The following is a 22,561-nucleotide window of genomic DNA, read 5'->3' as shown; positions in this document are numbered from 1 at the left end:
ATGTTTTCAGTGAAAACAGAATTTCTTCAGATTCTTCCTCACAAAAAGCACAAAAAATCCATGTGGACCTGCATGTGAGAAAAAAATTGCAACCACTGAACAGAAATGTTCAATTTCTCATTTTCCTTACATATCACTCTCTCTGAAACACTGCTCATCAATACATCAGAAAGAAACCACAATCTGAAGACAACCGTACATGAACAGAAGCCATGTGGTTAAAACCTTGAACCCAAAGAAGCTGAGTTACAGAGAGAGAAAGAGTCTGAGTTATATAAGACCTCTTCACTCATACTTGTACCTGATTGCTGAGAGGAGGAACACAAATCAACATGATTGAATCTGAACAGACAAAAGCTGACCTCGCAAACACTACACAAGAGACCCCAAGTCTGTAATTTCTGCCCACCCTGCCACACAAAGTGTCACTTCAATTCTCAGTGCCATCCCTTGACTGGAGGGAAGACCATGTCTGACATGATTTACACAAACAGGAAATGTTCCTGGATCAACACCCTCTGCTGTTCCTGGAATAACACTCCAGGAATCACAGCCGCATCTCTGAACCTAAGCCCAAAATCAACGGCCTGGGAAGGAACTACAAGAGATGCTGATGCAGGAATACATCTTAAATCCATACTAATCCATAGAAAACAAGAATAAAACTCTCATAATTTCACAATGTACAGTCAGTCTGAGGTCAGTAATACATCTTAAATCCATACTAATTCATAAAAACCAATACTAAAACACATAATTTAATAATATACAGTCAGTCTGGGGTCAATAATACAGTACATCTTAAATTCAAACTAATCCATTAAAAACCTAGATTAAAACTTATTATTTCATTATGTATAGTTTTGGTCAGTAAGACTTTATGTTTTTGAAAATACTCTATTCTGCTCATTCAAGGCTGCTTTTATTTAGTGCATAAATATTGTGAAATATTGTTATAATATAAAATAACAGTATAAAATAACTATTTGAGTGTATGTAATTTATTCTTGTTATGGTAAAGCTGCATTTTGATTATCATTTAGTGTGACATGATCCTTTAAAAATCATCAATTCTAATATACTGATTTGATGCTCAGGAAACATTTCTAATTATTATGAATGTTGAAAACAGTTGTGCTGCTTAATATGTTTGTGGAAAACAGTATACATTTCTTTTCTAGATTTTTTCATGAATATAACATTCAGAAGAACAGCATTTATTTGAATAGAAATCTTATAACATTAAAAATGCCTATAATGTCACTTTCGATCAATTTAATGCATCTTATCTGAATATGTTGTACTTCTTTTGTAGTATTCAAGATCTAATTGATCAAATATATAAATGTCAGATTATTCACTTAATAACCTAGCTAATCTAGTTAGCTGCATCTGTAGATCTATCACCAGAAATCTCAGTCAAAAGTTACTCACGTCACAACAGCATTTCATCTGAGATGATAAAACTCCGCAGCTCAGAATAAACCAACTATTAACCTTTAAGGTCATTTTTAAAATATTTATTTTATATCAAATAACTTTTTCCATAGTGTTTTTCAGAGGAGTTAATTTCTACACTCTAAAAAACGCTGGGTTGTTTTTTCAACCCAACTGCTGGGTTGAGGCCGTTGGATAGGACTTTGGGATGTTTTAACCCAAGTTTGGGTTGAAAATAACTATCTTTTTTAACCCAGCGGGGGTGGGTTGAGGACGCGGACGTGAAGGAGAGCACGCACGTCACGTCAAAATCGTACGTCTCTCCAGTGCGAGCAGCCGCCATTTTCTCAGCGTGATAGAAGCGAGAAGCGAGTGAAAGACTATGGTAAGTAACGTTAAATATTCAAAATGTAAAGTTATCTTTTATTGTTTACCCGGTTGTATGAAAGGCGGAAGGTTTTATGAAAGGCGGAAACAAAGGAGCTTAACGTTATATCTAACGTTATATAAAAAAAACGGACGCGGTTTTCGCCTCGGACACGGAGGTCTTAACTGCCTCATGTAACGTTACTGAACGGAGGATGTACTTTTAATATAACGTCTGTAAATGTATTTTGTCATATTTACATAAGATTTTACATTATCTTTTCTCTTTGAGGCGTTAACAGACGGTTATGGTCACGGTTACGCTCATGTGAATTTGTCTTTTTTTTTCGCGGTTAAACTGAATGTATGTTTGTCTCCTAAAGGAAACGGCATTGTGTAGTAAAGACTAGCATAATTATTTTGAGGCTGTTGAAGTGGTAACTGTTAAAAGTATGTTTTACATGTAATGTTTCAGACTTGTCCAGCTCCTGTCTTCATTGTCCTCGCGCTGAGAGTTAAAGACACAGAAGCTGTTTGTGTGAGGAGTCACAGACCTGTGTGAGGATGAGGAGGAGGTGTTCTTCTGAAGAGAGGGACAGACGGTTTAAGGAGAGTAAACTTCAGAATAACATCAAGTTATCTTTATTTTTACTAAGACTAAAATAATGTGTGTGTTTTTTTTAGATGTTGAAATCCAGAGACAAGATAACTTCATTCTTTTGAGACTGATGTAAGTTAAATTATTATTACTTTTTTTTTTAAGAAAATGTATGTTTCTGTTGTGTCCTGCCTGTTAACTTCACATTTTGATGCAAAAACAGTGTGATTTTATATATGTATGTATGTATATGTTAATATTTTATTGAAACCATTGATGCCCCTCTTTGCAGAACTCAAACTAACTGGAGTTAAGGACACACAAGTCTGCTTGTGTGAGGAGGTGGTTTTCTCAGCTTCTTCTGAAGAGAGGGAAAGATCGTTTAAGGCAAGTAAACTTCATAATTTCATGTTATCAGTTGTTGTTTTTTTACTAAGAGTAAAATAATGTTTGTTTTTTGTTTTTGTAGATGTTAAAAGCAAGAGACATGGGAGATCATCATTCCCTTGAGATTTTATGTAAGTTATTTTTAGAAAATAAATTTTTCTGTTGTCTCCTGCCAGTTTACTTCACATTTTGATGCAACAACAGTGTGATTACGTGCTCATTTCATTAAGACCATTGATGTCTGTGTTTTTCATTGCAGAACTCAAACCAACTTTGGAGTTGTCTGATTTGGAGAGTCATTATTCTTGGTCTGCGCTCTTAGAGGTAAAGTTCACACAAAAAATCATTTACTTGCCCTCAAGTCATTCCAAACCTATAAGACTTTTGTCTGTCTTTACAACATAAATTAATATATTTTTAGTTTTCTCATAATATTTGTTAATCTATTTATAGTTTAGATGATCAGTATTTTCAAGCTTCATAAATATAGAGTTATTGTAGAAGTAAATTCTGATATTTATATATGAATACATCTTAAATTATATGATAAACAAACATGTATGTTCAAAATAAAATATTGGTCTCCCAGACCAGCAATGGAGGACACAAAAAGAGAATATTAAATATATTCATATGTTTTCCAAAAAATGAACAGAGTTTGTATGAGTCTGGAAAAACATGGGGAGAGTAAATTATGAACATTTTAATTATTTGGTGAACTAACGGTTTGAAGAGCAGCCCTCCATGTACGTGAATATTGTGAGGTATATTGTGAGAATATTTCTACCTGAAAATGGATAGTTTAATTAAATGTTTAATTTTTTCAAATGTGTTTCTCTTAGGCCACTGATGAAGAGCAGGCGGTGACTGGGATGAATGCTGGTCAGAGAGGAGAATCTTCTTTCCCCTAAACTGATGCAGCGGTGGTTTTAAAGGAGGACGCTGCCCTGGATGATGTAGAAGATGTCAGATGCTGTGCTGATGGGGTTTCTTCATGATTACATCAGTTATGCTATAAGAGATCATGAAAATTGACCGTGATGCATGATCTGTATTCATGGACAATGAAACAAACTGTAAGTGTATAATTTGTTAAAAAAAAAAAAGTTAAATGCTTTTTCTGTGTTGTTTAGTAGAAAAGTTTACACTCTGTCATTCATACACCTGCTCACATTCTTTCACACACACACACACACACACACACACACACACACACACACACACACACACACACACACATGCGTCTGTTAAAGGTTATAATATCAAAGTTAATGTGATTTATTTGTGTACTGTCATGCCAGAACAGTTGGAAAAAAAACTAACTAATTGTAAATTTATTGTATGTGTTTTCGTATATTTTTATACAATATATACAATTGAACAAAGTCCAATTTGATCTTAAGTTATATTCATCAAATGTTCAATGCTTTTATGAACTCTGTAGCTGTTAATGCCATCCTTTTCTGCATTTCTTCTAACATGTTACTTTTTGACTTTTCTCTTGTTTTTAATAAATATTTTCCTTTTGGTAATTATTGTTTGTGTGTAAAAGTGATATTTAAAATGAACAACATTTGTAGGTTTAATGCCTAGCTCAATTTGGGTTCATTTTAACGTAGAAATGCATTGTTTCCCCACATGGCTGCACTCTGCGAGTTTATTTTCTGCCAGCAGGAGGCGCTAAGAGCGGGAGAGGTAGGTTTCTCCGGTAACGGCTGCAGAGCGGTGCTGAGCTCACAAACACTGCCTTATCAAGCACATGCGAAATGATATCGAACATTTTCTAAATACAGTAGTTTTCCTTCTGAAATACAGTGATAAAAAAAACACCCGCTCTGTTTTTTTAAACCCTGCAATATAGTCATTTTAAACTATAAAAAAGGCAACCCAGCAGGCTGGGTTAAATATGATAACCCAACTGGTTGGGTTAAAACAACCCAGCGCTGGGTTCGTCCCTTTTTGACCCAGCGCTGGGTTGTCAAAATAACCCAAATTGGGTTGTTTTCAACCCAGCAGTTTTTAGAGTGTAAGGAAAAGGGCGACAAATTTGGCTATACTCCAACAAGTAATTCTTTAAAAACTTGAAACATCAATGCGGTTGAATTTGAAGTCAATTAAATCGAATATGTGTTTAATTATGTTAGTATGTATTAAATCATGTATTGATTTGGTGTGTATGTGGCTCTTAGCAGGACTAACCTATCGAGCCAGGCCAGAAGGCTCTTAGCAGCAGCGATGAGGTCCACCACAGATGTGAGGAAATCGTTGGGCAGCTTGCGGGTCGTCCGGCCGTCGTAATGACCACTGCGTCTGCGGCCCGTGATGAAGTTCTGCAGGTTTTTGGCAGAGGCATTGAGCTTATGAGAGAGAGTTTTCAGGTTTTCAGTCTCCAACCCGTAGTTCTGTCAAACAGAGATAAAGACAACGAAGTGTTTTAGAGACAAAACTGGTTGGCAAACAATTGCAGGAATGACTCAATCAGAATTGCTTTTCGTTTTCCCCGCTGTTCTGTCTCCATTTTAGATTTACAATTCTCCTCTCTATGTTTTCAATTTCAGTTTTATTGCACTTTATAGACATGACAGAAGTTGTACCCTGTGTAAACGGCACAAGTAAAACTAGAAAAGGAAAGTTTGTTACAGCAAATTCTCAATGTTAATTGCCTGAAGAAAATAATGTTTTTAATTAGTTTAATATTAATTTAAAAATGCATTTTACATTTGAATAATTATTTGAATATAATAAATACAACTGTATATTAATTTAATATGAAATAAATTAAATTAAATTGGTTACGTCAGATTAGATTAAACATGAATAATAAATTGTAATGAATTACAGTGAGCATACTTTATATGCTCTCTCTCTCTCTCTCTCTCTCTCTCTCTAACTCACACCCTCAAGATCACTCAGAGATCCTAAATGAATATCCAGCACCTGACAGAGAGAGAGAAAGACTGAGTGCTTCAAATGCAGAGGTGCGTTTGAGTGGGTGGAGGCAGAACATAAAGTTCAGGCAATGAATAATGCACTGAGAGTCTCTGCTGCCACATGATAGGAGCTTACACACGCCACACTCCGCACTGAGATAACGCAATCAGCTCAGACAAATCTGCATATCTAAATCTGACAAAAAACCATGTCAGAACAAAGCCAAAAAGCACATTTTAGTTTTCACATATAGATGTTTACTTCTATAGACACTTTTCACACACAAAGCTTGTATGTACAAAATCCCACAAAAGACTCAGTAATGTGTTTACATGCTCATGCACTACAAATCATCTTGCACTGTTCCCCAGCCAGCAGCTTGACTTACAATGTTTCTTTTTGCACATGTATAGTACTATGTGATTCGTATAGCCTGTATATATTTTTATTAGCTTATGTATAGGTAAACATTTATATAAAGTGTATTTATAGTCAAAATCTGTCAGTAGGTTAGTTGTGTATAGGTTTATACTGTTTTACTAAATTGTTATATGTCTGTCACCGTGGTCCTTTGAGGCACTGAATTTCGTTTCACTGTACTCAACTTGAACTTGAACTAAGGGCCTCTTTGGCGTATCTTAAAGGAACACTCCACTATTTTTGAAAATAGACTCATTTTCCAACTCGCCTAGAGTTAAACAGTTGAGTTTTACCGTTTTCGAATCCATTCAGCCTGCACAATGGGTGCAGCAGGTGCAATGATATTACACCGCTCCTGAAAATAGTTCCCAGCAACTCTGCAACAACACAAACTAGCTGGGGACTATTTTGAAATGCTGCGTAATATCATTGCGCCTACTGCACCCATGGTACGGCATTAAAGTGCCTTGATTATTACGCCATAATGAGAGTATAGTTCCCAGTCATATCAGCCCAGAAAATCTCAACTTTTTTATTTTCCATCTGTCTTAGTATATGAAGTAACTACAGAAGAGTCCAGTTTTAAATAGGAAAAATATTGAAACTCTTTGGTCATTTTTGAGTGAGATGATCTTTGCTAAGCTAAGCTAAAAGCGCTCCAGACCAGGAGATCAGCTGAATGGATACGAAAACAGTAAAACTCAACTGTTTAACTCTAGGGGAGTTGGAAAATGAGCCTGTTTTCAAAAATAGTGGAGTGTTTCCTTTAAATCGAAATTGCTGATGTGTGTTTTTGTGTCAGAGTGAGGTCGCAGCAGGTGCCTTTGGCAGAGAACCAAATTACCTTGTTCCGAGCACTGATCAAGGGGCAGAGACTGATCAAATGCAACATTATGCACATACATTCAAGAAAAAAACACAAATTTGTTTTTCAATCCATTGACTTTTAACTCTCACAGTAACCCTCACAGAAAGCTTTTTGCATTATTAGAAGGTGATGTACATTATACAGTGACCTGGATGGGACATGTTCGGTTCAACTGGTGGGAACGTGAAATAACGCGGGCACAATATATAAATTTTTGGGAACGTCATATTAACTTGTGGAAACTTTATAATATGTCAGGACCACAAGATCATTTTTCTTATGCTGTGGCCACACGTTCCCAAAAAAGGAAGATGTCTCAATAATATGTAACTGCTTTAAATATTCTTTATTTGTTCGTGTTGTGTAATTCTGTGATGAAACCGATTGGCTGATGAACGTTCTGAGGTGTGAATCGTCAATTATTCCTTACGTATTGCTGCCTACTTTTGCCAGGACTCTCATATGAAAGAGATTTTTTATATCAGAGAGTCTTTTCTGGTTAAATAAATATTAAATAAAAAAATAAAAAATAAAATAAAAAGATAATAACATAAAATAAAAATGAACCCTATAAATGGAAAAACCAATAAATTGAAATTGAGATTTATAGATAATCTGAAAATTGAAAAACAAATCTGGAATCTGAGGGTGCTTTACAGTTGTCCAAATTAAGTTCTTAGTAATGCATATTACTAATCAAAAATGAAGTTTCATATTTTATTTTGTGTTGTTATATTAATATAGAAAATAACAGTCACCATATATTACTATTTTTTATAAAGAGTTGCTCACAAAATATGTTCATGGATTAATAAACACAATACATCTTATTTAAAACATACAAATGGAGAACGGTATCTGTGAGGGCTGTTTAGGGGCTGAAGATAGAAAACATCATTAATTCAGCATAAAACAACAGAAGTCAATAGAATGTGCACACCATGATAGAAAAACTTGTGTGTGTCAGTATCTCCTCTCACATCAGTAGGAGATCGATGAGAGTAATGTGCTCCATTTTGTCCGAAGAACAAATCCGACACACACTCACTCACAAAGTACCAGTACAGGTAATAAACACACACCTGGAACACTAAAACAGGTTTGTACAACACACAGAGACACACAAAAGACATTAATCAGCTTGTGAGTGGAGGGAGACGGGGGGAGCAGACGATGTTGGGGGGATCGACGCTCAGAATCCTCCATGCTAATCTGTTTAGAAGCTCTCTGCGTGAATGCAGCCGATAACACACCACAATGGCAGAATGATAAAGCAATATGGAGGGGAAGAGCGAGATAAACAAATAAGTGAGAGAATGACAGCCTTTGAGAGTTTAGAGAGGCGGGAAAGGAGAGAGTGGGCCGCTCTGTGTCTCTGAGGTCAATATGCTGTCAAACAATAAAGACTCAACAGCTCTCTGGCTTCCATCAATATTTGTGTGAATTTGTGTCTGTGATGGTTTCAAAGACACCTAACAGTGGGGAAACGATACCTTAGTGAATTAATACCATTCTCACAAGGCAATGCTGCAAGATGCTTCATTGTTTACAGTGTTGAAGTCATTTTCTCTCAGCAAGTTTTGGTTTTGAATGAGAAAGTTTGCGCCATTGTTCTTTCCTTTACCTTTTTTCTCTAAAGTTACAATTCTGTCATTATTAATCACCCTCTTATTGTTTCAAACCTGATTTATCAAGTCTTGAACAGTGTTATTTTAGTATTACAATTTTTTTTTCATTAGGTTTGGTACTATTTTCAAAAGGTGTACATTTTCATAACTCTTATTAGAAAACTTCAAACTGACCACTCTTGTAACACCACTAGTGATTCTTCCAAAACCTGATCTCATGATTTCATTGTAGTTGCACATATTTTCATTCATTCAATCATTGTTTCAAAACATAAGATCATTGTGATATGTATTAAGAACATTTGAATTAATCACCAGAACACAACAGTATGATCTTCTTTCAATTTAGTACTTTTAACAATCATTTTATCCAAAAGCAAACAATGCTAGATTCATGTTTCAAATCACCTTTGCTGCTGAAATAATTACAGTAATAATGGCAATCACTGTCATGTTAGAAAATATACTCATTACCTAACTTTCATATCTCAGATCAAATCACTAATATTTGTAAAAGTAGTTATCCAGTGTGTTATCAAAAGGTGTGATGAAGGAATGACATGGTTATAAGGTTTTGTGCTAGAACAGAGTTTACTGTCAATGCAGTAAATGTCCTCACTGTGTCATATGACTCAATCTATATTCTAGCTGAATATTTCAGATGAAGGGTAATGCTTCTATATACAGTATCACATGGCATAATGTAATGTAAAATGCTGTATTTGATGCCATCTGTCTCCCTTCTTTCGATACATCTCTGATTAATCTCTGATCAGTTCCTCTCCCTTGTGTCCTGCTGTATGTCCACAAATAGCAAAACACATGGTTTTACAAATGATGGCGCCCTCAAAGGAAGTTTTTTTTGTCATTGAACCCAAAAAGCACAATGACTTCAGATATTGCCATAAAATAGGGTTAACCTGAGCTACTGTACAAAATAGTGGTTATCATCTTAGATAAATCACTTTTACTGTTAAAAATATTCAGTGCATTTGGTTACAGTGAATGAAACAATTACATAGAAGAAACACTTATTTTATGTAGTGAAAGTGATATTGTGTGATAGTGTTTTGTACTAAAACTCCTTAGGAATATGCTAAAATGTGTGAAAAAAAGTGCATCAATTGAAAATTTACCAATTGCTTGTGGAAATTGTGCCAAAGCAATTAAAATAAAAAAAACTGTAATTTGATAATTGCAGTATTTATTAATATTTAGATTTAAAAATATATATATTTATGTTTTCAGTTTCATTTTATTTTTTAGTAAATTTGTTACATTTTTGTCCTTTTTATATACATTTTCTTCATTTTATTTCAGTTACAGTAATTTTCATACTTCAAGTTACTTAAAGTTTTTTGTTTTGATTCACCTAATATTAATATTTTATTTAATTTAGCTTTATATTTAGCTTTATTTCAAAAAAAATTATATAATAGTTATAGTTAACAACAACAATACGGGCATGCCATATTTAAATGCTCATACTGTAAATACATTTTGTTGTATTATTTGTTGATGGGTATTCAGTAACACTAACTTCAACATGAACAAATGCAACACATATATTTCAAATAGTGTTTTCTTTTCATCTTTCATTTATTGAAAGTTCAATTTTGAATTTCTAATAAGTTTAAATTGGACATTAAATGCTGCAGATGAGATCTGAGACAGTGACCTTTAAATTCAAATTCTATCATTTGGTCACCCTCATGTTGTTGCAAACATGTTTGACTTTTTCTTCTGTGGAATATAAAATCAGATGTTTTAATAAATGTAAGTTTTGTTTGTTTGTTTGTTTACAAAAAAAAACAGCTTGCTTTGCAGAAGAAAGAATGTCATAGAGGACTGGAATGACATGAAGAAGAGAAAAGAGCAGCAGGAACATTCTACAAAATATCTAATTTTGTGCTCCAAGAAATATAATCACAGAATAGTAATTTTTTTTAATTAAAAAGCAGTTTTCAAACTGTACAGTTGAGGCATCTTTTATATGAAATCCGAGATATACAATATGGCTAATCTCATACGCACGTGTCGACAGGCTGACATTCACACGGGCCGTGAAACGTGAATGTCATCAGCTCTGATTTGGGATCAGTGTTCAGAGCAGATAGTTAGAGAGCACAGCAAACTCATCTATTTATGATTAATGCTCTCCTAAATGTCAGCAGCACAGGCCAGTGGTTCACAGTCCCTCACAAAACATCACACTCATAGTTCACCTAACGTTAACTCTACACTCAAATTCAATCTCAGGAAAAGACAACAAGGAACATAGCTCTTAGAAAGACAAGGTGAAGTGAAGATAGAAAAAAGAACAAAAGGACAGGTTGAGGAGAGACTCAGGCTGGGCGGCACGTGAGACAGCTCACAGGGACGCGATAAACACCATCCTGTCGTCTGTTCCCTCTCGTCATGATGCTGACATTCTGAAAGCGTGGGCTGGTAAGTCATTGTTTTAATACCTCAACTGAGAGATTCGAGAGAGAGGAAGAGGAAGAGAGAGAGAGAATTAGATGGAAAGCTAGTTATTAAATGCTACATAATGTAAAAGGCTCAAGCGGTGCAGAGCAAATTTCAGCTTAAATCCTTTTCCCATCTCCCACACTGTCTGTACTCTTGGTACCTTTTTGAAAATCATTTTCAAGCCGTGGAACATCACACAGCAATAAAAATTAATCAAGACACACACACACACACACACACACACACAGGAGTGTGGATACAGATTAAGGACACAGGAACAAAGCCACCTGGCAAAAAGACACATTTAAATACTACTTGAGTGGCATTTTGAGAACAAATCTGTGGAAATCTTTCCCAGGAGAGCATTATTATTATCTTAGAAAATTAAGGCTGACTTTTAAGAGAACATGAAATGACATTTGCAACTTATTTCATCTCTGTAAAGTATAAGTATTATTTTATTTTATATTTGTTCATATTATTTTAATGTTATATATATATATATATATATATATATATATATATATATATATATATATATATATATATATATATTATTATTATTATTATTATTTATTTTTTTAAGTTATTCGATTTTTACATTTTCTGCTTTTTCCATCTGATATATAGTATAAAATAAGATTATGTACATTGATAATATATTTAATTAGAGCCACAGATTAGGTTTTTGTGTGTGTTTTTTAACATTCATTCATATTATTTTAAATGTTTAGTATAATTTTTTTTAATGTAAGTTTAGTTTGTTAACTGTAATCAAGTAAATTGATTTAATAAGTACGTTGAGTCACTGGCTAATTTTATTATTAGTTTTTCATATTTAATTATATCATTTAAACTTTTTATTATTATTATTATTATTATTAATTTTCAGTTATTCCATTTTTTTATTATTATTATTTAACTTTTTTGCCTTTTTCTCCTGATATATTGTGTGAAATGAGACCTGTCAAGTCATTAAATAAGTAAATAGAGTCTTTTTCCATTTCAACTACTGTAGTTTTTTCAGAATGTGATACTGTTTTTCTCAAAGTGTTCTTGATATCTTTGTCAACATGGTGCAGTAGGGGACTCAGTGTCCACCAGCTGACGGGGTGTTGAACAGCAGATGAAGGATCAAGCACATAAAGGAGCGTGAAGACTCTCACCAGAGCACACAGCAGGTCCACAGCTTCCAGGATCAGCTCCTGGTGTCCGATCCGGGATACGCCCAGATCCTCCAGCTCCTGATGGGTGATCCTTAGCAGCTGGTCACCTCCTACCTTCTCCCGTTCAAAGTTCTTTATATACTGCTGCAAGCAGTCATCCAGACCTGTAGGAACATCAAGAAAATATCAGCAATCTAGGCTCATTCCTAATTTGCATCGGCAAAATTAGAACACCCCAAAGTATGTGGGATTTACTGCATAGCAAGTGCCCAAATGGTAGGGGATAGTGCGGGAAGATGTCCTTTATAAGACCAGTGTACATTACTACTATATTGGAACATTTAGAGGTGAGTGTAGGATGTACAAGATGATGTATATCATAAAAGTAATAATAAAAGTATCTAATATTACCCACACCCCCTTGCGTGAAGATACTGGTAAATTAAGCAATGACCTGGTTTCTGTTAGAGAGCCCATGAGTCATGCAGATGGTGCTGAACATTTAATAATTGCTCATCAAAGCGATAACAGTGGACAAGTGCAAGGTTTCTGAAATAAATATTTATGTATTTTCTGTTAATTAATTTCGAAAACCTTTCACTTGATCACTATTAATGGTTTAGGCAATAACAGAGTAATTTAGACTTCTGCATTGTGCATGTACTCTCACCCTCAGGCCATCCAATATCTAGATGATTTTGTTTCGTCATCAAAACATATTTGGAGAAATTAAGCATTGCATCACTTGCTTACCAACGGTTTTTACTTTTAAACAGTGCTTTCTGTGCATATTTCTTTCCTGATTCAGAAGAGAAGACTTTTTTCAAGCAGTATTATGGATAGAGGACTTTAACTGGAAGCAATGGTCTGAGACTAAAAACATTTTGTTTCTTACAAACATTGTTTCTTTCACTTTTTTTTTTTATTTCACCAAATTTGTTCTGATGAAGAAACAAACTCATCTACATCTCGGATGGTTCTTTTTTGTGATAACTTTTCCTTTAAAACAACGTGATTGATAAAATATTATAACCATATCAGGTTTGTGCATGTCAAAGGTCTGTGCAGCACAAAATCTTAATAAATGCATCTGCTTCAGACTCTGTTTACCCCAAAATCAGTAACAACTAAGAAATGCAATGGATGCCACACTTACACATTATGACTGACAACCTGTATTCCACCCTAACTATGTCGCATATTCATCAAACTGACAGTAAATGACAGCTAAGCCACATCGCAACCTTCCTATGTTTGAACGAGAAGTAGGCTACATTTGATTAAAAGGGAACATAACTGTCCAAAAAAGCTGCATGTAAATAGAATTTGTGATGGACAGAAACAGTTTGTTTAAATTAAACCAGAACTTCAGCCATTTTGAGATCTATATCAGTCTAGAAAGCTCTGTGTCCAGAATAAAAACCATCCTAAATCAAATCAGAAATGATTGCTGCACCGTCTACAGTAATGCCTCTGAAAACCAATAGGATGCGCACTTAAATCAAAATAATAAAGCTACCGTCAGCTCTACAGGATAGATGTGGCTACGAAAGCTATAAATACAGAGGAATAGACTAATAAAGAATGAGTGATCTAGAAAGTTTCGAAAACACCACCATTCACAACTGTCACCATCAAACAGGTGACGACACACACTCTCCATAATGCTACACACTTGTTGGACTGCATTTGTCAGTCTTGGGCATTCTGTCGCCCAACGGCACGTCTCACAGCAGCCGCGCTCTCCGAACAGCTGCTGTTCGACACAACGTACATAACTGCAGGGTTTACATATTTTGCTTACAGCATGTGCATGTGTTTATGATAGTGTACGGAAGAAGGAAGGTCATCTAAACTCTTTTTAATCTCACTAGCTGCCCTTAAATAATTAAATCTAATGCAACTATCATCATCCAGCTCATTAACAGGACGGGCCAAAACTCATTGGCCAAGTCAGCAAGAATAACAATAACTGTCATTACTGTTCATAAACAATATCGTGCTCATTAATGAAAGACTGCATGCTTCACTTGTTAGATAATTAGTTGGCGATCTGAGGTCTGAATTGAACTGCTGAAGATGAGAATCTCGAATGTGAGATGACTAACTTCTGCTGATGCCATGACTCTGATTCACGTACTAGACAGGTGCAGTGAACAATTAACTGCTAGCTAATGTTGTTAATAACGATCTGTGGGCAACAGGATGAAGTGATTTAGAATGAAAATAATGAAATTAATCCCACAGTTGATTTTAAGAATATACCTGTGACAAGACTGTTCCCTTACATAAATTTTGGCTGATACTTGTAGCCATTATTATTTGAAAACTTTGGTTAAAAAACAAAAAGATTCTTTCTCAAGCACCTTTAAATCATATCACATTACTAAAGAACTTAACTTCTGTTGTACTATAAAGAGATTTTAATCCTATACAGTTAAGAAAACATTTTTTTTTTTTTATATTCTGAAAAAAGATTTAGCTTCCACCAATATACATGCAAGAACAGAGAAAAAGATGAGAAAAATACACTTAAATGAGCAGACGCACAGAGCAGCAGTCTGACACACTGTTATCAGACAGCAAAGGTGCCCCCTGCCTACACTCAAGCAGCTTGCAAATAATTCATCACTGTAGTGGATTTATTAACGAATCTGAGGTATTATTTACAGATCATATATTCTGTCCTGAACAGGCCCCCTTGTCTCTGCAAACCCTCAGTCATACAGGGGTATTAGAATAGCCTTGCTCTGTTACAGTGCATTATTCATTGCACACAACCTGCTCTTCTGACAGGTAGCTCAGTAAAAATGCAGGGAGGGGGAGAAAACACCAGAAAATGGGCCAAAAGGATATAAAGAAAAAAGTTTAGCCTGAGCACTTAAAATATCACACATATTAAACACCTCCCCGGCTTCCCATCATTGAATGATAGAGAAAACGATCTGGTAAAAAGCTCTAGAGTTACTGATATTCAGAACCCTCCCAACTCTCCCAGATGCAGTCTAAGTAATGTCATTTAGTCGTGCTCTTCCTTCAATATTCTATTCATCTTCATTCTTCATCTCATTTCTGGCAGCCGTGCTGTGCATTATGCAGACTTGGTGACCAGTGAAAGGGTTGTCGTGACAACCGTTCAAGGCCACAAAGTGCTCAAGGGCTTATGGGAAACTCACAGTGTTTCCCTGATTTGTTTTAAGGCTGCTGTGGTGATTTGTGCAATTTAATGGTACACAGATAGCAGTAATGGAGTAACTACTTTGAAACTGTTGATTTCGAAGCTACAAGATATATATATAATTCAAAGCAGTTAAACTAATCTTAAGCTACATATACAATACTCAAACAAATCATTGAATCATTTTAATTGATTAATTCACTGAAATTACTCAGACCATTAAAAGCTCTAAGAGACTGTCGTTAAAAAAGCAGTGATGAAGCACCTTGGTATGTTACAAAACTACTTGTTGGGAAAGTTAGCATGTTTCTGGAAAATAGTGTATTTAAGTTAGTAACATCGCTTAATTTAGGTTACATTCACACTGTAAATGTTGATGCTTGGGCCTTGATTATTTGGGCCATGACCACATTTAATAATATGAGTAGCCAAAAAAAATGGATATAAGCAATAAATCAGAATTAAGTACTAATTCTTGCAGTGTGAATGTAGCCCTTGTTATGGTTACAAAAAGGTGTAACATCCCTGAAAAGAAACACAGATTGCAAAAGGATGGGATAAGAATACCCATGAATCAGCTGTGAACTCCTACACAGGCTTTTTGCCATTCTGTGATGACACCACCTGCAATAAGGCTCCAAAAGTGTGTTTGTGTGTGTCTGTGTGTGTGTGTCCATCACTGAATCGTCCTTCCTCTGCCATCACTTAATCTCAAAGACATAGGGGACTTTCTGGAGATGAGAAATTCATCAGTTAAATAAACTCTGAGCCGTCCAGCTGTGCAGAGCTCGGCCCCAAGCCTCTGCTGGAGTAGGAGAGCTGAAGGGCTGGTTCTTGGACCAACAGTGAATGTTCATAAATACTGTCTTCTACAACAAAATAAACACACTATTCCAGATTGGTTTCTTCTCTGTGGTTTTGAACAAAATATAACTGGTTCTTTATGTTCCTGAGGTTATATGGTCTTCAGAGTAACATTCTTGAGGCTACATTAAAGGTTCTTAAGATCAGCTTGTTCTACAGCACTTATCGGAGAAAAAAAAGCCTGCATTTGCTATGACACACGATGCACACAGGCAACCTGAGTTTGAATCATTTCCAACCCCACTCTCCTATTGTTTCCTCTTATCTCTTCACCTTCCTTGCAATAAAAATGGAAGGATGAGTATAGGTTTTAATGCATAGGAAATAATATACTTAGAGTAACCATATACTGTAAGTTCCTTGAAAATTTAATAGCTCAGACGTTTCTTTTTTTAGTAGACTTAATTGAGTTCTTAATTAGGTTTCACTGAAGTATAAACTAGTAATGGGAAGATCATTTCAATGACTTGATCTTTCAGTTTCTTTTGAAAGATTTATTTCAGTCATTTTGTTCATGAGTTATATGGTATATTTTCAACAGCTAAATTTCCCAAACACTTCGACATATGCTACTGTGAATTAGGATATATGAGCTCATACTGAGATCACAAATCAAAGTTGAAACTCCTGAGATCTCTGAAATGCTTTCTGAATATAACAAGAAATGTTTGAGATCATGTTGAAATCTTTTTCTGATAGCAGATTTTATCTTCTGTGTGCAGTTTGAGAGCTTCTGTAAATCTATAGATTATTGAAAATACGGAAAATTACTACATTTAAAATAGCTACACTACCGTTGTAAAATCTGATTGTCACTTAAGTGATTGTTTGAGTTAGATAAATGTAAAAAAAAAATCTTAGTTTTTTCTAAAATTTACTATCTATTATTTACTTTATTATTAAGATATTCATAACAATTTTGTTACATTTCAATCAAAATATATGGGAATGGAGAAATTATCATACAATTATTCCTCATTCCATAAATATTCTTAATCTTTAACACCAACTTTAACATTAACAAAGAAATGAGTTGTAAATGTATTGGACAAAAATTAAACAATCACTCGCAAAGAAAGATAGAAATCAGATATTCCCATCATGCTTAGATACAGACTGTATAAAGAGAGCAAATGTTGAAGGTATTATTTTGTGTTTTTTTGCACAAAATTAATATGTGAGGAGATTTATCTATGTTTAATGTCATGTTGTATTCGAATTTATAGGACTTATTCGCCATGGTACCAAATGTAGACCATTTTTACTTTCATTTATTCAATTCATAAGGTATACCTGTGGCTCAAGTCAAGTGGTAGAGCATTGCATTAGCAGCACAAGGTTGTGGGTTCGATTCCCAGGGAACACATGCTAGGTTAAAAATGTTAGCCTGAATGAATGAATTGGATAAAAGCGTCTGTTAAATGCATTAATGTAATACTTCACTGAATTCACAGCTTTCTTTTAACTCAATAATTTTAGATGTTTTACAAAAAATTGAAGTTTTTAGAGTGCACACAAAATTACTGGGGTCTCAGAAGAAAATCTATGAAGGTGCAAGTCTCCATTTTGCACTCAGGATACATTAAAATTGCATTTGCCACTTCTCTTTCCGACGAGTATGACAACAAATCTGACTTGGAGCATCACAGACTCAACAAAATTACAGACAAACTCTGTAGTCCCTCTTTTAATGGATCTAGAGCAGCAACACCCACTCATGAATCCCATTTTCACATCAACTGCCTAAAAGCCTGTTTCTGATCTCTCTCAGGTACTGACTCTTGAGTAACGATCTGAATCCAGAGCATCAGCAAAGGAGCCCAGGTGTTCCCCACCCAGTTTGTCTCCTAACAGATGCTTTCCTCCCTGCAGACATGAAACAATCGTTCAAGAGGATACCGAGCATCACCGTTTTCCTCCCATCTGTAAAACTCTGCAGCTTTGGCCTGTTTTTAGGCGAGCGGCCCCTGAAGAGTTGTTGTGGTTTCATTTCTTAGATGATCTTCAGATCACTGTCCAGGACAAATGTGAGCACTGACAGACGGGAAACAGCACAGTGTGTACAGTCTCTTACCGAGCACATACTGTATCGGAGTGTTTTGCTGAATATTTCTCGCTATACTAAGGTTCTTCAGGTCTATAAAGTGATTCAGAGATGACTCACACCCTTTACACCCACTGACAGCACACAAACACACTTTTACACTTTTTCACAGGAGGGAAGAGTCGCCCCGAGCCAAGACACACACCCACACACCCGCCCCTCGAAGCTGCAGCCCAGGACGCAGTGCTGCAGCTCTGCGTGTGTGTGTGTGTTTGATTGTATTATTATTCAAAGGTATTTAACCTCTCTTTCTTCCTCTCGCTCTCTACCATTTCTGTATTTCTGTCACACACACACCCAGTCAATCCTCCCCATCTCTGCCACATGTCATATGAAATACAATATTCATGTGCTGCCTTAAGACACACCCCGAAGACAGGCCTGGAATCCCCAAAATGCCTTAGTTGGAGAGCCTGATACATGTGTGTGCGTGAATATGCTCAGATGACCTCCATAAGTGTGTGCTATACATTTTCCACTCAATTATAACCTCATAAACCATTAAAAGAAAGCACCAAACCATTCTGAGCTGAACGCCCCAAAACAACAGCTTCTCATTCCAGGCAGGCGTCCTAAAAAGCGGCTAATGCACCTTCCTACATGACAATCAATTATGACGGTGTGGAGCGGAGAGAAAGAGACATGCCGTCAAACAGTCTTTCATCTTTCTGTCAAGATATTTCAGCTGAAGCTGCGATTCTTCTTCTGCTCTATTGGTAAAAAGGAAAAAGTTTAAGCAAAGTATGCTGGGAAGGAAAATGAATTTGGGTTTTTTTTTTTCAAAGCGAATGAGCTGAAACTCTTGAAGCTTTTTGAATTCTATATAATCATTGGATCTATGTGCATGTAGCAGCTAAAGAATAAGAAAACAAAAAAGCTGTCTCTCTAATATCTCAATTGTTTCCCATAGACTGGCATGATATACTGGTGTATTCAGCCTCTCCATCAATAGTTTTGCTATATAGTATATTCTATATATTCTATATAGTATGTCGATAATAGTTTAGTTCCAACAGAATTTTAAAAAAGCTTTTGTTTTATTTAATTTTATATAATGTAAGAGAAATATCCTAATTTTGTTTTTCTAAAAGAAATTTATAAACGAATTTGATTATTTAGCGTCTTAATGAAAAGTCTATCAAATATGATAACATTATGATAACATACGCTGCTGTGACTAGCCATTATCATGAGACTGTTTACTTTAGCCATGGAACTTGCTAACTAGCACGTTATTAGGAAAGGCAATTTGCAAAGATTCATAAAAGAACTTTATACTCACTTCTTCTGTAAGTCAGGCTTAATCATGAATGATTTGCGCAATCATGAACGAATTTAGTTAGACCTGGGGTGCATTCCCTTCAAAAACAAAGGTAATTTAATGTGTCTTCAGTGGCTCAAATGTCGGGAGTAAATGACGACTGCTATGTTCTTTATTGTCTACTCCTGCTCCTGCATCCAAACAATGGCAGACTGATGACAGCTCACTCAGGGCGGGTCGTAGGCTAACACTAGTGTCAGTAAACAATTGTGGGAGGGGCCTGGCTCTGTGTGACATCACACAGACAGGCATCTGAGGATGGCTTGATTTGAGAAAGGGGAAATGATTTAACGAGATTAAAAAAAACTCTGAGTGGATCTTTATCATTATAGGGTGGTTGTGTACACACACTGCCAACACACATTTCAGTTCAAACAACATGTATAAGTGCAAGTTGCATCCGATGACCCCTTTAAATTATCATAATATCCAGATCCTCGCACATTTTTTTATCCACTTTTTTATTACAGTTTTAGTCGTACTGTTTTTCGACCTGCTTTATTTAATTTTTATAAAATAATTCATTATTATTATTATTATTATTATCAATAATATATCACAGAAATATTTAAACTTTGTTTTTCCAAATGATTTCCAAAAGAATTTTAGGCAAAGCTGATATTTAAATGAGCATAACTGCCTGCTTCTCAGACTTTTCTTCACTTTCTCCACTTTATTCACAATTAGTCTTTTGTTCTTTTAATTGTGATGATTTTGGCTCACATTTAACAAAAACCCAAACCCAACTCTCAGTTTGGTTCACTAGGCTACACAATCATGGGGAAGACTGCTGATTTGACAGTTGTCCAGAAGACAGTCACTGAAACCCTTCACAAGGAGGGTAAGACACAAAAATGTATTGCCAAAGAATCTGGCTGTTTACAGAGTGCTGTATCAAAGCATGTTAACAGAAAGTTGAGTGGAAGGAAAAAGTGTGGAAGAAAAAGATGCACGACCAACAGAGAGAACAGCAGTCTTATGAGGATTGTCAAGCAAAATTGATTCAAGAATTTCAGTGAACTTCACAAGGAATGGACTGAGGCTGGGGTCAAGGCATCAATAGCCACCACACACAGACGTGTCAAGGAATTTGGCTACAGTTGTCGTATTCCTCTTGTTAAGCCACTCCTGCACCACAGACAACATCAGAGGCGTCTTACCTGGGCTAAGGAGAAGAAGAACTGGACTGTTGTCCAAAGTCCTCTTTTCGGATGAGATCAAGTTTTGTATTTCATTTGGAAACCAAGGTCCTAGAGTCTGGAGGAAGGGTGGAGAGGGTCATAGCCCAAGATGCATGTCCAGTATTAAGTTTCCACAGTCTGTGATGATTTAGGGTATAATATAATATGCTGTTGGTACATTGTGTTTTTTGAAAACCAAAGTCACTGCACCTGTTTACCAACAAATTTTAGAGCACTTCATGCTTCCTTCTGCTGACCAGCTTTTTGAAGAAGCTTATTTCATTTTCCAGCAGGATTTGGCACCTGCCCACACTGCCAAAAGTTGACACTATGGTGTTGGTGTGCTTGACTGGCCAGCAAACTCACCAGACCTATGGGGTGTTTTCAAGAGGAAAATGAGAAACAAGAGACCAAAAAATGCAAATGAGTTGAAGGCCACTGTCAAAGAAACCTCAGCTTGCCAAGCCGAATTGAGGCACTAATTAATGCAAAAGGAGCACCTACCAAGTATTGAGTACATGTACAGTAAATGAACATACTTTCCAGAAGGGTAAAAATAAAAAAAATAAAAAAAATTTAATTGGTCTTTTGAAGTATTCTAATTTGCTGAGATTTAAAAATTAAGGGAACCAAAGTTAAATTCATAGTTAAATTCATATTTACTGAGAAGCACCTTACAGAAGCACTTATTACAAAAATATTCTTTTTATATCTCCAAAGGAAAATCTGAGACTTAAGTTGATATTTAAATGAACACAACAGAATCTAATGAACTATAAAAGAGCTCTAACTCATTTCATCACTGCATCTGTGTGATAAACAATTCTCAGGTAACTGATTTTGATACCAAAATATCTAGGTACTGATTCAGGACTTGAATGGTCCATCAGCAGATTTATGGGCTCTAGTGCACAGCTCCCAGGGTCAGTCAGTTACATTGAACACTCCCTCAATGACTCTATCTGAACCACTGCTGCCTCCCAGTAAATCCACAAGCCACAAAAGCACGGCAAGATCAGGACCACAGTCTAACTGGGAAACCACAGAGGCTGGTTCTAGTTCAGCCAAAGAGCTCCACCCTAATCTTTACAGAGATGGATGCATTGGAATCAGAGTCTTAGATGTTTACTTCTCTGTACTCTGGAATGTGTTGGCCAGCATAGTGGATACATGGTGCTTTCTACAAATAGGGCATGAGACATATAAAAAAGTGTTTGTTTTTAACAATAATATAGATAACAGGATTTAGTGGTTGAGCTTGATGAATACACTCAACACCAGCGTTTTGCTGATAGCTTCATGTTAGGTTAATTTCTAATACTTCTTACAAAAAAGAAAAAACCCCCAAAAAAACACATGGAATTTGTGTCTCTCATGCTTTTACTAAATAAGAATACTGTATTCATGGAAACTGATGCACATTGGTAGCCGCAGGAGATGATTAAACATAGCAGTTAAGGGAAAGAGCAAGAAAAGGAGTAACGAAGTAAGAACTGGAGATAGAGAGATGGAGAGAGCAGACTTGCTGTCTATCAGAGTTTGTGAGGCTGCAGTGATGTGACAGAACTTGATTAGATCTAAAGCCCCGCGGTCAGAAAGCTAATCAAGAGGAAGGAGCAGTCATACACACCCACAGACACCCT

At 35.8% G+C, this 22,561-nt stretch overlaps 1 protein-coding gene and 2 long non-coding RNA genes across 16 annotated transcripts in view; 2 read left to right on the top strand and 1 right to left on the bottom strand.

Annotated features, from left to right (window-relative positions):
* The window catches only part of cnksr2a (connector enhancer of kinase suppressor of Ras 2a), an 80,724-nt gene that overhangs the window by 53,613 nt on the left and 4,550 nt on the right, over window positions 1-22,561 (bottom strand). For all 14 annotated transcript variants that reach the window (XM_052596485.1, XM_052596486.1, XM_052596488.1 and 11 more), the window contains exons 2-3: window positions 12,271-12,434; window positions 4,988-5,190 (exon numbers count right to left, since the gene is read on the bottom strand). In XM_052596485.1, coding sequence (XP_052452445.1) covers window positions 4,988-5,190; window positions 12,271-12,434 — 367 coding nt within the window. The remainder of the gene's footprint in view (window positions 1-4,987; window positions 5,191-12,270; window positions 12,435-22,561) is intronic.
* On the top strand, window positions 1,589-2,793 carry LOC128013469 (uncharacterized). The gene is made up of 3 exons (XR_008183316.1): window positions 1,589-1,822; window positions 2,279-2,533; window positions 2,694-2,793. It is a non-coding gene; the product is annotated as an uncharacterized LOC128013469 (long non-coding RNA).
* Window positions 2,865-4,286, top strand: LOC128013470 (uncharacterized). Its single transcript, XR_008183317.1, has 3 exons — window positions 2,865-2,919; window positions 3,048-3,112; window positions 3,631-4,286. It is a non-coding gene; the product is annotated as an uncharacterized LOC128013470 (long non-coding RNA).

Source organism: Carassius gibelio, chromosome B24 (genome assembly GCF_023724105.1).
Source record: "Carassius gibelio isolate Cgi1373 ecotype wild population from Czech Republic chromosome B24, carGib1.2-hapl.c, whole genome shotgun sequence".
In the NCBI taxonomy this organism is placed as follows: domain Eukaryota; kingdom Metazoa; phylum Chordata; class Actinopteri; order Cypriniformes; family Cyprinidae; genus Carassius; species Carassius gibelio.
Note: the sequence above shows the minus strand (reverse complement) of the source record. Positions and strands in the feature narration are given on the sequence as shown.